The sequence below is a fragment of the Aquarana catesbeiana genome, linkage group LG08, assembly GCF_042186555.1.
Source record: "Aquarana catesbeiana isolate 2022-GZ linkage group LG08, ASM4218655v1, whole genome shotgun sequence".
Taxonomy (NCBI): Eukaryota; Metazoa; Chordata; class Amphibia; order Anura; family Ranidae; genus Aquarana; species Aquarana catesbeiana.
Genome location: NC_133331.1, coordinates 2,101,537 through 2,117,598, shown reverse-complemented (window position 1 = coordinate 2,117,598; position 16,062 = coordinate 2,101,537). Strand labels below are relative to the sequence as shown.

General features: G+C 45.4%; 2 protein-coding genes across 10 annotated transcripts in view; one reads left to right on the top strand and one right to left on the bottom strand.

Moving 5' to 3' along the window:
* LOC141105525 (NACHT domain- and WD repeat-containing protein 1-like) overlaps positions 1 to 3,213 on the top strand; it is a 129,442-nt gene extending 126,229 nt beyond the window's left edge. For all 6 annotated transcript variants that reach the window (XM_073595403.1, XM_073595408.1, XM_073595402.1 and 3 more), the window contains one exon: positions 3,015 to 3,213. In XM_073595403.1, the coding sequence (XP_073451504.1) occupies positions 3,015 to 3,103 (89 nt within the window). In that variant the 3' untranslated portion in view covers positions 3,104 to 3,213. The remainder of the gene's footprint in view (positions 1 to 3,014) is intronic.
* Positions 3,147 to 16,062, bottom strand: part of PIANP (PILR alpha associated neural protein) — a 75,736-nt gene continuing 62,820 nt past the window's right edge. For all 4 annotated transcript variants that reach the window (XM_073595410.1, XM_073595412.1, XM_073595411.1 and 1 more), the window contains exon 6: positions 3,147 to 3,731. In XM_073595410.1, the coding sequence (XP_073451511.1) occupies positions 3,710 to 3,731 (22 nt within the window). In that variant the 3' untranslated portion in view covers positions 3,147 to 3,709. The remainder of the gene's footprint in view (positions 3,732 to 16,062) is intronic.

The window sequence follows — 16,062 nt, the reverse complement described above, 5'->3', positions numbered from 1 at the left end:
CATTTTTCTGTACACGTTTTTGATCCATTGAAGTCTATGGAACCAAAAACCAGAAACAAATCCCCGCCCCTTTCCATAATAATGCACAGATGTGACCTACATCCATAGGAAACCACATTACATGGACTGTAGGGTGTTACATGGACTGTAGGGTGTTACATGGACTGTAGTGTGTTACATGGACTGTAGGGTGTTACATGGACTGTAGGGTGTTACATGGACTGTAGGCATTTTTTTCCCATTTTAGATGGAGTAAGGGAGGGTTATAACCCCTGTCAGATTTTTTTTTTTTCTTCTTTGACATCTGTGTCCCATTTCGGCGATTTCCCTTCACTTCCTGTCCCATAGCCAAACAGGAAGTGAGAGGAAATTCCTGCAAATTAAAAGAAATCCCTTGGGTCACGAGAACGAGTGTCCCCGGTGGAAGATTTCCCCTCTATTACTTTTCTGGGGACACCCCAATATGTGGGATTTTCTTTTACTTTCAATGATAATGGTAAACAAGAAAAATAGAGGGGGGATCTTCCTAAAGGGGGCGCAGACAGCAATACAAACTGACAGGGGTTCTAATCCCTCTCCACTCCATCCAACACTAAAAAAAAGGTTTGCCTTTAGTTATACTTTAAAGTGTAAGTTCACCTTTATAGAAAATCTGTAAGGTGAACTTACACTGGACCCCCTTCCCACCCACACACCTCACCCCACCCCCCGGGCCGTGGTTGGGATTCAAAACCAATGACCCCTAGTGCAGCCAGGCAGAGGTTCTAAGCACTTAGCCACTGTGCTTCTATTTATTCCTATGCTGTATGTGACAGACCCAACCAGGACTGGGACTTTTGGAGGGGACTGCAGGGTAACCATTTTGCCTACTAACTCTGGGCCCTGGCTTTTGAGGGCTCTCTATTCTTAGGAGGTGTGACCCTTGAAGTGGTCTTGCTGGGGATTGGGGTACATGTCTCCCCGAAACACATAGACTCTGGGAATGTAGGACCGGGACACAGATTTGGGGCCTTTGTGCCAAAACCAGCAATGATAGTTTTAGACTGTGAGACTCAGAATAGATGTTAATATAATCGGCTCAAACCAACCTGATACCTGATACCTGACACCTGATACCTGACACCTGATACCTGACACCTGATACTGGGGTCTCCTGCTATAATCTCTTTAAGGTGTTATGTGGTGTCTTTGCCGCATTGTGTGCCTCCTAGAGGTGAACTCCCATTGTTAATTGAGTCACCTATTGTTTCCATCTGTCTGATCATCTCTTGGAGATGTGATTAATATGGTGACCACTTTACTTTGTTATGGAATCATTGTGGGCTGTTTTGTGTTAATGCTTATGATAATGTGTAATGTACTTTGTGTATCCAGAGTTGTAGGCTTGGTGCCGGATTGTCTGGGGCACCCCCTGACTAATCAAAGCTTGTTGTTATTTAGTGTATTGTGTATGTTGGCTGTTCCATAGATGTGCTAATTGTCAAGGATAATCGAGCTATCGCCTGATCTCGCACGGTATATATATTGTGTGTGAATTTACAATAAAGTCAGTTCCAGTTTGTACCTAAGCTAGTGTCGTCTAGTCCTTGGGTGAGGAGCTATAATACCCGATTCCTGGTTCCAGACTGGAGGAAGCACCCAAACCAGTGCTGAATGCTCCGCCACACTGTAGTTTTGTACAGAATTAAATTTAATACTATAAAAAAAAATATCCAATTGTGAGAGAGGAAGGAGACTAGAGGCGGGTGCACACATTGTTTTTTGGGGTGAGAGTCCGTTTTAACAACTTGCCTACTGGAAACTTTCACCCCTTCCTGCCCAGGACAATGTTCAGCTTTCATCGCTGTCACACTTTGAATGACAATTACTCAGTCATGCAACACTGTACACATATGGAATTTTTATATATATTTTTCACCCAAATAGAGCTTTCTTTTGGTGGTATTTTAATCACCACTTGGGGGTTTTATTTTTTGCTAAACAAATGAAAAAAAGATTTTTCAGATAATTTTTCTCCTTCGCCAATGTGTGCTAATGAGACGGTACTAAAGGGCTCTGATGAGGAAGCAGTAATGGGCACTGATAGGTGACACTGATGAGGAGGCACTGGGGGGCACTGATGGACATTAATTTGCAGCACTGATGGGCACTGATTGGCAGCTTTTTTAGAGCACTGATTGGCAGCACTGGTGGGCACTGGCAGCACTTATAGGTGACACTGATAAGGAGGCACTGATTAACAGCACTGGTGGGCACTGATAGGTGACACTGATGAGGAGGCACTGATGGACATTAATTGGCAGCACTGATTGGCAGCTTTTTTTAGAGCACTGATTGGCAGTACTGGTGGGCACTGATTGGCAGCACTGGTGGGCACTGATTGGCAGCACTGATGGACATTAATTGGCAGCACTGATGGGCACTGATTGGCAGCACTGATGGACATTAATTGGCAGCACTGGTGGGCACTGATTGGCAGTTCTGGTGGGCACTGATTGGCAGTTCTGGTGGGCACTGATTGGCAGGACTGGTGGGCACTGATTGGCAGTTCTGGTGGGCACTGATTGGCAGGACTGGTGGGCACTGATTGGTAGGACTGATGGGCACTGATTGGCAGCTCTGGTGGGCACTGATTGGCAGGACTGGTGGGCACTGATTGGCAGCTCTGGTGGGCACTGATTGGCAGCACTGGTGGGCACTGATTGGCAGTTCTGATGGGCACTGATTGGCAGGACTGGTGGGGACTGCAGGGATAGTCAGGACACTGATAATCGTGTCCCTTTAACACAAGCCGGTTATCGGCTGTCTTCTCCTCTCCATATGCTGTCATATATGTGATAACCGGCTTGTGTTTACATCCGGTGATCAGCTGGCATTGGACTCAAAGTGTGGTAAAGTTATACTGGAACAATAAAAGGACCTTCCCCAAACGGCTGCCATATGATATCTTTTTCTTTTTTGTTCTCCTCTGACCTACAATGTGTGATGATCACTGACTGTTTTCTGTATTCCAGGAGAAGATCTGTGGGAGTCGGATGACGAAGACCCAACGAGCGATTCGCCATCACAGGCAAGCAGCTGGCAGGGGTGTCTATTAATGTAAACGCTGAGAATTCCACAGTGGCATCAAGTCATTGACGTCTCCCTTTTCTGTTCATCTGTTACACTTAAAATTATTTTATTAAAAAATAAAACTGCCGTTAATACTCAGAAGAGCAGATACTGTATATATATGTATATCTATATACACTCAGATTTCTGGTTGGTAGTGACAGTCACAACATGGACGTCGGGGTTAAGCCCTTAGTGAGGTTAGGTCACGTGTTAACAGTCACACATGCAGTCATAGAGAACAATATTATTACATAATTATTCTATCACAAGGCCTCAGGGCTTCACAGTCTCCTCCACAGGCAGCCCCGGTAATAGTGGATATGTGTGACCATGCATACATACATGTAATAGGTTATATGTACACACACATACAGCCCCCAGACGTGGGGCCACTCCTGTCTCTCTGAGGTCTTCTTCACTTGGCTGTTGTCCGTGAATGGCTGGGTCCTCTCAAACTGTCATTTTTGGGGTGCAGAGGCTTGAGAAATTGGGTGCCCCCCCCACCACCACCGCACCGTCCACTAGGTTGGTTTTTTTTTTCACCCAGAGTCCAACACAGCTGTCCGCCTTCAGATTGGGTATATTTACGGTGCAGTTACATGGTCACCACGGGAATCCTGAGGAAGAGAGCAGAAGAAAAAAAGAGTCAGGTTCACCGGTTGGTCTGCAGCGGTCCAGGGGCCTCTGAAGAGAAGCTAAGATTGGCACTGCCCACTGGTTCTCAGTTATAAATGATGTAAGGACCTTGCTGCAAGATGATAGATCGTCTTTTTAGTTTCAATAATGTTTATTCAATTTTTTGACAGTACAGATTAAAGACCTTGGCATTATTGCAAAACAGTCCATCCATTTATAGTCCATCTAACACAGTGGTCATCAACCCCTGTCCGCAGGACCCACTAACAGGCCAGGTCTACAAGATGACTGAAATACATCACAGGTGAGATCATTCGCTGCTCAGTGATTGTATTCTAGTCTGCATCTCCCTCCAAGGTAATACAGAAAACCTGGCCTGTTAGTGGGCTCTGAGGACAAGGTTGATGACCACTGGTCCAACATACAGTATAGGCAGGAACAATTAACCTTCTACTATCTGGAGGTCATTTATCAATGGCTCTATTGTTAATGTTGTCTTATCTGCGTTGTCTGTGTTGATTTGTATAGCAGACTATATATTGGATCCTCCACCTTACGCATTAGGCCTCATTCCCACGAGGCAGATCTGCTCAGCAGGACATCTCTCCATTGATCTCCGCTGAGCTGGCAGATGACAGGTCCATCTCTGCTCACTGAGCGGGGAGGGGCCTGTCAGAGTGCCGCTGATTCCTATGGAGGAACATATAAGGTCCGTTTTCATCAGATCTCATCCGATCCACCAAGACAGATGTGAGCGTATCGCCATACGTCTGATTTTAGCAGATTGGATGTCAGCGGACATGGTAACCGCTGACATCGGTCGCTCCATAGACCTGCATGAAGCATCTGTTCAGATCTGCCTAAAAAAACTGACAGGTGGACCTGAATGGTCCGTTCGCGTGAAAGGGGCCTTATGCCGCGTACACACAAGCGGACTTTCCGACCAGACTGGTCCGACGGGACGAATCCGTCGGACAATCCGACCGTGTGTGGGCTTCATTGGACCTGCAGCAGACTTTTTCGGTCGAAAATCAGACGGACTTTTGATTTGGAACATGTTTCAAATCTATCCGACGGACTCGAGTCCGGTTGAAAAATCCGCTCATCTGTATGCTAGTCCGACGGACAAAAACCCACGCTAGGGCAGCTATTGGCTACTGGCTATGAACTTCCTTATTTTAGTCCGGTCGTATGTCATCACGTACCAATCCGTCGGACTTTGGTGTGATTGTGTGTAGGCAAGTCCGTTCATTAGAAAGTCTGTCGTAAAGTCCGTCGGACATTTGATGCTGAAAAGTCCGCCTGTGTGTACACGGAATTACACTATACTCTGTATCCCTACATCAATTTCTCATTATAGGGCTTAGAGTGCGTCCTCCACTTCAGGAGACACCTGCCTCCCAACTGATAGATCGTCTTTTTATAGATTGCGTTGGTTTTTTATCAAGTGATTTACATGCTGCCAGCACTTTTGCCACAAAAAAAAAAAAAAACCACCACAATTGTTGGCTTTTTCCATTTTATAAAGCTCAGGATTCATTTTTTTTTTCATTGAGAATTCACTGCGAACCTAGTAGGATTCTTTATTCTCAGTGAAAACGTGCCACACTGTTTAGAAACATACTAATGTATCAGATTTAAAACTTTTAAAGCGGAGTTCCACCCACTTTTGAAAGGTGGTCTTAAACTAAAGACCAGCCCTCCACCCCACGTTTTTGGATATTTTAATTTTGTTTCTTTAGTACCTTTTTTGGTCTTCTGTTCCAGCCAGGCCGCGGCGCAGGACATCATGTCCTATTGTGCGGCGAACCTCCCCCGCTGTCTTCTGGGATCTGTGTGTGTCCCAAAAGACAAGCTGGCCATTCACGAAGCGCATGCGCAGTAGGAAACTGGCAGTGAAGCCGGTTTCCCTTAGTTACAATGGTGGCACGTGCACCCGATCCGATGGATTGATCGGCCTCGGGGGGGGGGGGGATGACAACATTGTGGGCTCCCTGGACAGGTAAGTGTCCTTTTTAAAAGTCAGCAGCTACAGTGTTTGTAGCTGCTGACTTTAAAAAAAAAACGTTTGTGGCTGGAACTCAGACACGTCAGACACGACTGAACAATACAATATGCACCCGAGGCCTTACCTCACATTAAATCCCTATGTCAGGCAATCCCTGTGAGATATGCACATGATATTTCCCAGAGAATGGTTACCAGGCGCACGCATGTGTGCAAGAATGCGCACTTGCTCACACGCACATTTCCTGTTGGCACCAGACAGGCTATTTAAAGGATCCTAATGCCCATGTTCTGTGCTGACTGACCTTCAGCTGTTCTCTGCGTTTATCCTGTACGATTCTCTTGTTGCTGACCCAGCTTGCTCCTGACCTGATCTTGGATTCGCTGCCTGTCTGTTGACCCTGTGACCGCGTTTCCATCTCTGATCCTGGCTTCCTGTCCTGTTTGAGTGCCTGCCTGGCTGTCTGCTGTACCAGCTCTGCGCACTGCTGAGTGTTCCTGCCTCCAGTCTGCTGAGAGTTCTGACAAGCCACAAGTACTGAACCAGCAGCACAAGTGGAGTGCTCCTTAAACCTGGGCTAGACTACTGAACATTACTACTGTTCTTGACCCATTGGTTCGCCAGTCTCCTTGGGACCACATCTCCTGCTGCAAGTTTTCCCATCAACATCCACAGGCACCCATGTTCCTCCTGTCACTCGTTACCCTCTGTACCACTCTCAGTGGGGCCCGGGATACAAGAGAGGCCGACCTCGTCATTTCAGTCTTCTCTCAGGTACATGACACCCTAGCTGCTGGAATGAAACACTAGTGTGTCTTAGTATATATAAATATATATATATATATTCAGTGTTCAACGCTTCCTAATTTATACTCCCAATGTGAATTATTATGCCAAAATAAATACAATAAATTCAATATATTAAGACATATATAAACACAATAAAAAGTACTAACGCTCCCTGAACACTGTGGTGGGTGAAACGCGTAGAAAGGGCTGAGATCACTTCCCTCAAAGACCGGGCTCACACGAACAGAGAGTGCAGCGGGTCGGGCAAATAGATTGAGTGGATAGCTATGTGCTGGGTACAGCATAGCAAATTGTGAGTGAATTTATTTTATGTATTGTTTTAAATAGTAATTATTATACAGGATTTATATAGCGCCAACAGTTTATGCAGCACTTTACAATGTACAATGGGGGGGGCGGACAGTACAATTAAAAAACAGTTCAATAGAGAAGGAATAGGAGGGCCCGGCTCATAGAGCTTACAATCTAAAGCAGGGGTCAGCAACCTACGGTCTGCAGGCCGCACTCGGCCTGCTGCCTCTAAATGTCCGGCCCATTAGTGCACGTGATGAATTCACGTGCACCTGGCCGGCACACATTTTAAGTAGGAGCAGAGCAGGAAGCTGAATGAGAACACGGGAGAGACACACAGCAGCGCTGATAAGACAGTGGGAGCTTCCAGAGTTAACTTTCCAGGTGATTGGTTGCTAGGTCCTAGCAACCAATCACCAGCTTGGTAATATGAAAAATTAACTTTGAAAGCTCCCGTTGTCTTATCAGCGCTGCTGTGGGTCTCTCCCGTGTTCTCATTCAGCTTCCTGCTCCCTGCTCTGCTCTGTCTCCCTCTCTGCATGGGGCAAGGTAAGAAAGGTCAGAGCTGTGGTGGGGTGGGGGGGGGGGGTGCTGTGTAATATGCAGGGGGTGTGTGTAAGGGGGGCTGTGCAATTACAAGGGGGCTGTGTAATATGCAGGGGAAGGCTGTGCAATTACAGGGGGGCAGTGTAATGTAAAGGGAACCAGAGGTACGGGGCTGTGCAATGTAAAGGGGTGCAGGAGGCTATGTAATGTAAAAGAGGCCAGAGGTGCAGGGTGCTGTGTAATGTAAAAGGGTCCAGGGGTGCAGGGGGCTGTGTAATGTAAAGGGAACCAGAGGTACAGAGCTGTGTAATTTAAAGGGGTCCAGAGGTGCAGGGAACTATGTAATGTAAAGGGGCCCAGAGGTGCAGGGGGCTGTGTAATGTAAAGGAGTCCAGAGGTGCAGGGGACTGTGTAATGTAAAAAAGGAAACCAGAGGTATGGGGCTGTGTAATGTAAAGCGGTCCAGAGGTGCAGGGGGCCAGAAGTGCGGTGGCTGTGTAATGTAAAGGGAACCAGAGGTGGGGGGCTGTGTAATGTGTAGAGAACCAGAGCTACAGAGCCGTGTAATGTAACGGGGTCCAGAGGTGCGGGGGCTGTGTAATGAAAAGGGGGCCAGAGGTGAGGTGGCTGTGTAATGTAAAGGCGTCCAGAGGTGAAGGGCGCTGTGTAATGTAAAGGGGGCGAGAGGTGCGATGGCTGTGTAATTTAAAGGGAACCAGAGGTGGGGGGGACTGTGTAATGTATAGAGAGCCAGTGCCACAGAGCTGTGTAATGTAAAGGAGGCCAGAGGGGGGGGGGGGCTGTGTAATGTATAGAGAACCAGAGGTGGGGGGGCTGTGTAATGTATAGAGAGCCAGTGCCACAGAGCTGTGTAATGTAAAGGGGGCCAGAGGGGGGGGGCTGTGTAATGTATAGAGAACCAGAGGTGGGGGGGCTGTGTAATGTATAGAGAACCAGTGCTACAGAGCTGTGTAATGTAAAGGGGGCCAGAGGTGGGGGGGCTGTGTAATGTATAGAGAGCCAGTGCCACAGAGCTGTGTAATGTAAAGGGGGCCAGAGGTGGGGGGGCTGTGTAATGTATAGAGAGCCAGTGCCACAGAGCTGTGTAATGTAAAGGGGGCCAGAGGGGGGGGCTGTGTAATGTATAGAGAACCAGAGGTGGGGGGCTGTGTAATGTAAAGGGAACCAGAGGTGGGGGGGGCTGTGTAATGTATAGAGAACCAGTGCTACAGAGCTGTGTAATGTAAAGGGGGCCAGAGGTGGGGGGGCTGTGTAATGTATAGAGAGCCAGTGCTACAGAGCTGTGTAATGTAAAGGGGGCCAGAGGGGGGGGGGGCTGTGTAATGTATAGAGAACCAGAGGTGGGGGGCTGTGTAATGTAAAGGGAACCAGAGGTGGGGGGCTGTGTAATGTATAGAGAACCAGAGGTGGGGGGCTGTGTAATGTAAAGGGAACCAGAGGTGGGGGGGGCTGTGTAATGTATAGAGAACCAGTGCTACAGAGCTGTGTAATGTAAAGGGGGCCAGAGGTGGGGGGCTGTGTAATGTATAGAGAACCAGTGCTACAGAGCTGTGTAATGTAAAGGGGGCCAGAGGTGGGGGGGCTGTGTAATGTATAGAGAACCAGTCACGATCATATTTATTAGCAGGTGAATGCGGCCTTCCATGCATTCACATACATTGAATCCGGCCCTTAAGTGGAAAAAGGTTGCTGACCCCTGATCGAAAGCATATCAATGTTTTATGCTATGAGAGGCTTTTATATCTTCCCTGGGTCTGAGCTTTAGTAGTGACATAATGTGAGATGTGGAATGTGCGGTGTGGCAACAAGAATGAGAAAGACGGCGCACCTAGGAGAGAATCCACGTGAAAAGGTGCTTTGTAACCCACTCTCTATATAATAAAGCACAGGGCACTTTTTCACTGCATTATTTTGCATAATTTAGCACTAAGCACCTAGCACTTTGTATTGTGTTTTATATGTATTTATAGAATGATTTTATTGTATTTATTTTGGGTATAAAAATGCACATTGGGAGTATAAATTTTGAAGTGCTGCACACTGAATATATACATAAAAGGTTTAAGACTTTGCAATGTATATCTTGTTAATCTAAAGAAGTCCCAAAGTCTATGTATGGTTTTTAGATCTGGATAGAACAGGCTAGAATCAAAACCCGTGTCAGTATATGTTTTGCTATCGGTGTCCCATTGGAGAGGAAAAGTCTTCACTTCCTGCCCCAGAGATGCAAAAGGATGTGAGACAAAATCTCTACAAAATGAGGGGAATTCCCCTCTAAAGCTGGCCATACATGGACTGAAATTTCAGCAGGCACCAGACAAATTCCAATCCACGTTTGGCTGTTCCCATTCATGAGAAGTCAATCTATCATTATATATCATGGTATATTTTCACTGGGTCAGCACTTGCAGCCATTCAGCTGCAGCGCTGATCAGTATTTTCTGAGAGTGCCAGAAAACAATGACACAGCGGGGAGGATTCCACCATCCTTCTCCAATGTGTAGCTGAAGGAAAGAAACTGAATCATATATAGGGGGGGGGATAACGATCGTCTCCCCTGCAGATTGTGTAAGTTTTGCCCCCTTACATAGAAATGAAGGGTCTATAATTTTTATCATAGGTGTATTTTATATGATAGAGACAGAATATCAACCAAAAATCCAGAAAAATCACACAATACAAATGTTATAAATGGAGTTGCAGTTCAGTGAGTAAAATAAGTATTTGACCCCCTACCAACCAACAATAATTCTGCCCCCACAGACTGGCTACAGTAGGTGCTCATGTGGTATATATATGGAGTATATAGAGAGTGTATATAGTATATATATGGAGTATATAGAGAGTGTATATAGTATATATGGAGTATATAGAGAGTGTATATAGTATATATGGAGTATATAGAGAGTGTATATAGTATATATGGGGGGTATATAGAGAGTGTATATAGTATATATGGGGGGTATATATAGAGAGTGTATATAGTATATATGGAGTATATAGAGAGTGTATATAGTATATATGGGGGGTATATATGGAGTATATAGAGAGTGTATATAGTATATATGGAGTATATAGAGAGTGTATATAGTATATATGGGGTATATAGAGAGTGTATATAGTATATATGGGGTATATAGAGAGTGTATATAGTATATATGGGGGGTATATATAGAGAGTGTATATAGTATATATGGAGTATATAGAGAGTGTATATAGTATATATGGGGGGTATATATGGAGTATATAGAGAGTGTATATAGTATATATGGGGGGTATATATGGAGTATATAGAGAGTGTATATAGTATATATGGGGGGTATATAGAGAGTGTATATAGTATATATGGGGGGTATATATGGAGTATATAGAGAGTGTATACAGTATATATGGAGTATATAGAGAGTGTATATAGTATATATGTGGGGTATATATGGAGTATATAGAGAGTGTATATAGTATATATGGGGGGTATATATGGAGTATATAGAGAGTGTATATAGTATATATGGAGTATATAGAGAGTGTATATAGTATATATGGGGGTATATATGGAGTATATAGAGTGTATATAGTATATATGGGGGGTATATATGGAGTATACACAGACACTACAGTAGGTGCTCATGTGGTACACAGATTAGTCCTGTCAATGTAAGAAGGTTCTCCTAACGACAACTCGTTATGTGTATAAAAGACACCTGTCCACAGAATCTCTTTCTTCCATCCAATCCTCACCATCATGGGGAAGACCAAAGATCTGTCAGAGGACGTCGGGGAGAAGATTGTAGACCTGCACAAGGCTGGAATGGGCTACAAGACCATCAGCAAGAAGATTGGTGAGAAGAAGACAACTGTTGGAGTGATTATTCACAAATGGAAGAAATACAAAATAACCATCAATCGTCCTCAGTCTGGAGCTCCATGGAAGATTTCTCCTCATGGGGTGAGGATGGTCATGAGAAAAGTGAGGGATCAGCCCAGAACTACACGGGAGGAGCTTGTGAAGGATCTCAAGGCAGTTGGGACCTCAGTCACCAAACAAACCATTGGTAACACAATACACCGCCATGGATTGAAATCCTGCAGCGCCCGCAAGGTCCTCCTCCTCAGGAAGACACATGTAGAGGAACGTCTGAAGTCTACCAATCAACATCTAAATGATTCAGAGAAGGATTGGGAGAAAGTTCTGTGGTCAGATGAGACCAAAATTCAGCTCTTTGGCATTAACTCGACTTGCTGTGTTTGGAGGAAGAAAAATGCTGAGTATGACCCTAAGAACACCATCCCTACAGTCACATCATCCCTACAGTCACACATCATCCCTACAGTCACACACCATCCCTACGGTCACACATCATCCCTACAGTCACACACCATCCCTACAGTCACACATCATCCCTACGGTCACACATCATCCCTACAGTCACACATCATCCCTACAGTCACACATCATCCCCACAGTCACATCATCCCCACAGTCACACATCATTCCTACAGTCACACCCCATCCCTACAGTCACACATCATCCCTACAGTCACACACCATCCCTACAGTCACACACCATCCCTACAGTCACACACCATCCCTACAGTCACACATCATCCCTACAGTCGCACCCCATCCCTACAGTCGCACATTATCCCTACAGTCGCACACCATCCCTACAGTCGCACATCATCCCTACAGTCGCACATCATCCCTACAGTCACACATCATCCCTACAGTCACATCATCCCTACAGTCGCACACCATCCCTACAGTCGCACATCATCCCTACAGTCGCACATCATCCCTACAGTCGCACACCATCCCTACAGTCGCACACCATCCCTACAGTCGCACACCATCCCTACAGTCACACACCATCCCTACAGTCACACATCATCCCTACAGTCACACACGGAGGTGGAAACATGATGATTTGGGGCTGTTTCTCTGATAAAGGTTCAGGCCGACTTTGCCGCCTGTAGGGTCCAATGGACGGGGCCATGTATTGTAAGATCTTGGAGGAGAACCTTCTTCCCTCATCCAGAACACTGAAGATGGGTCATGGATGAGTCTTCCAGCATGACAATGACCCAAAACATACCGCCAAGGCAACAAAGGAGGGGCTCAAGAAGAAGCACATTAAGGTCATGGAGTGGCCTATCCAGTCTCCAGACCTTAATCCTATAGAAAATTTATGGAGGAGCTGAAATTTCGAGTTGCCAAGAGACAGCCAAGAATCCTTAAGGATTTAGAGAAGATCTGTAAAGAAGAGTGGCTCAAAATCCCTCCTGAGATGTGTGCAAACCTGATCACCACCTACAAGAAACGTCTGACCTCTGTGATCACCAACAAGGGTTTCTCCACCAACTACTAAGTCATGTTTTGCTTGGGGGATCAAATAAATATTTTCCCCTCTGTATAACCAGCTTTAGACAGTTGTCCTCATTGGAAGACTTCCTCGCTAATCCCGTTCTCATAAAAAGTGTACGATTTTGGATTTCCCCTGACTTTCTGTCTTGGTGACAATGGTCAAATAGAATCTTCAGCGGGTAAAAAAGCAGCAAAATAAACCTAATTTTTTTTCCTATTCTTTTCAAAAAGAAAAAAAAAAAGTTTTGGCTATGTCTATAGTTACAATTTAAAGTGTATGCTTTAAATTGTAACTATGGACAAGATGTGGACATTTAAATATTTACATATTTTTAACAGAAGTAAATACGTTTAAAATAAACCCTCACTGATCTGACCGTGAAGAAATATATCCTGAAGTAATTATGTAAAACATATAGAAAAACCAGTGCTGCGCTAACATAAAACGCTGTATAAATGTGTAATAGTGAAGATAATCATTACATTTAAAATGTTGATATTCAGTGCCAAAGTGAAAGGAATTAGCATTTTAATTCTAAGTCTTAAAATCTTGGAAAGTGAAGATCTATATTATGGGGGTCACCATAGTACCCCCCCAAGATTGCAAGTCGGTGTAAGTGGTAGTAGGGGAGTATCGATAAACAATCACTCCATGACTTCCAATTCAATTCAGTGATCCACCACCAAAAGTAGGGCGAGCGCAGATACCAGAAAATGTGGATCCATGTACCATATGTAATGAGTCAACAGAACTGATGTGATTTCCAATCACATATGACAGGATTCATCCGTGTATCCCACATGAAGATCTCCACGCCCTCCAGGATGGAACCAAACGTGGGCGAACACACCATTCACAGATCAACCTCCCATATCACAAATATATTATTATTATTATTATACAGGATTTATATAGCACCAACAGTTTGCGCAGACCTTACCATATAATTCAATACGATAGGAATCAGAGGGCCCGGCTCGTTAAGAGAAAAGTTTTCAGGGATCGCCTTAAAGTGGATAAAATTGGAGATAATAGGACAGATTGGTGTAGGGAATTCTAAAGGATATTAGAGGCTTGGGAGAAGTCCCGGAGGCGAGTATTGGATTAGGTGACGAGGGAGCTGGAGAGCAGAAGGTCTTGGGAGGAACGGAGAGGACAATTTGGTTGGTATTTAGATACTAGGTTAGTGATGTAGCTGGGGGCAGAGGTGTGGATGGCTTTGTAAGTGCCAGAAACCATGCAATCAGCCCGAGACAGAAGTACAGTTACATCACACTTGTTTAATAATAAAAGTAAAAAGAACAAACGTAGTCAAAACATAGCCAAAGTTCAGTAACCAGAACGGATAGTCAGCCAAGCCAGAAGTCAGGGATCAATGTAGTGGAACAGCAAGCAGGATCTGGAGTCAGAAGGGATGTCCGCAAAGCAAGTCTTGAACAGGATCGCAGGAGATAGTTTCTGTGATGTTGACCAAGACGAAGGCAGAGAACCTCTGGACTGGACGTCTTAAGTAGGCAGGACTGATGAGCAGGATATCATCAACAGCTGAGTAACTGTGGAGAGAGATGGGAGCTGGCAATTAGCCGACAGCTGAGCGGCCAGCTCAGAGAAGGAAGGGCTGAGCCCAGCCCTGACAGTAAATTATTGTTAGTGTTTTGAATTTAATTTGTTGGGTGAGTGGAAGCCAGTGGAGGGATTGGCAGAGAGGGGTAGCAGACGCTGGGCGGTTTGTAAGGTGGATGAGTCTGGCAGCAGCCTTCATGATGGACTGAAGGGGGAGGAGCCTATTTAAAGCAGAGTTTTTTCTAAGACACCTTAGATGTTCATCTAACCCAATGTTACAAATGCTCAGTATATGGCAGGACGCTGTATTATAGCATTTTTTTTTGTTTAAACGAACCTTTATATTCTGCCTGCAGCGCGCTCCCATCTTAGTTGTTGGCATGTGAAGCCCACAAGTGTTTTATTTTCCAGGAATCGGTGCTGCTGGTTACCCAGCATGCACCTCCGGATCTCGCGCATGCGCATAAGACACGGCACATGATTGCGTCTCTGGTTGCCATGACAACGGTGTAGTTGTAGGCAGATCCTGTTATGACAACCAAATGTAAGCAGCTAGAGTCTAGACAATAGACTGAAGTAACTTTCCAAAAATGGCGCTTAGATCCGCCTTGCATCACGTCGTTATTTGGAAATAATGTGATGCCAACAGGCGGCGATGCCCACAGACTCCTAGGAATGATGACACACATCTCCCAGGAGCAGTGGCGCCGCAGGATATGACGTACCTCGCCGCAGTGCAGAAAGTGGAAGAAAATAGAAGACACCCTAGCAACAAGGTAAACAAAAAAACGCCAAATGATGTTTGCGGGATTGTAGTGATTAAAGCAAAGATGAAAATATGGGTGGAGCTCCGCTTTAAAGGTAAGCCAATGAGGAGTGAGTGGCAGTAGTCAAGGCGAGAGATAACCAGGAGAGTGAATCAGGAGCTTTGTGGTTTCGTTGGTTAGGAAGGGGCGTATTTTAGAGATGTTGCGGAGGTTGAGTCGGCAGGATTTGGAAAGTGATTGGATGTGGGGCCAAAAGGAGAGTTCAGAGTCCAGGAGAATACCTCGCACCCGGACATGTGGGGGAAGGGTGGATGGTTGTGCCATTGCTCTTGACAGAGAGATCAGGGGAAGAGGCACGTGGGAAAGGAAATATGAGCTCAGTTCTGGACAAGTTGAGTTTGAGGAAGTGGTGTGACATCCATACAGATATGTCGGTTAGTAAGTTAGTGATGGGTGAGGAGACTGATGGAGTTGAGGGGTGGAGAGATAGATTTGGGAGGAGGAGGAGACTGATGGAGTGAGTTGAGGGGTGGAGAGATAGATTTGGGAGGAGGAGGAGACTGATGGAGTGAGTTGAGGGGTGGAGAGATAGATTTGGGAGGAGGAGGAGACTGATGGAGTGAGTTGAGGGGTGGAGAGATAGATTTGGATGTCGTAGAAATGATATTGAAAGCCGTGAGAGGCTATCAGCTGACCCAGGGAAGAGGTGTAGATTGAAAATAAAAGAGGTCCAAGAACAGAACCTTGGGGGACCCCGACAGAGAAGGGAAGAGGAGTGGAGGAAGTAGAATTGGAAGTGACACTGAAGGTGCGTTGGGATAGGTAGGATGAGAACCACTGAAGAGCACAGTCACAGAGACCAAAGAAGTAAAGTTTTTTGAGGAGGAGGGGGTGGTCAACTGTATCAAAGGCAGCCGAAAGGTCCAGAAGTAGGAGTACAGAA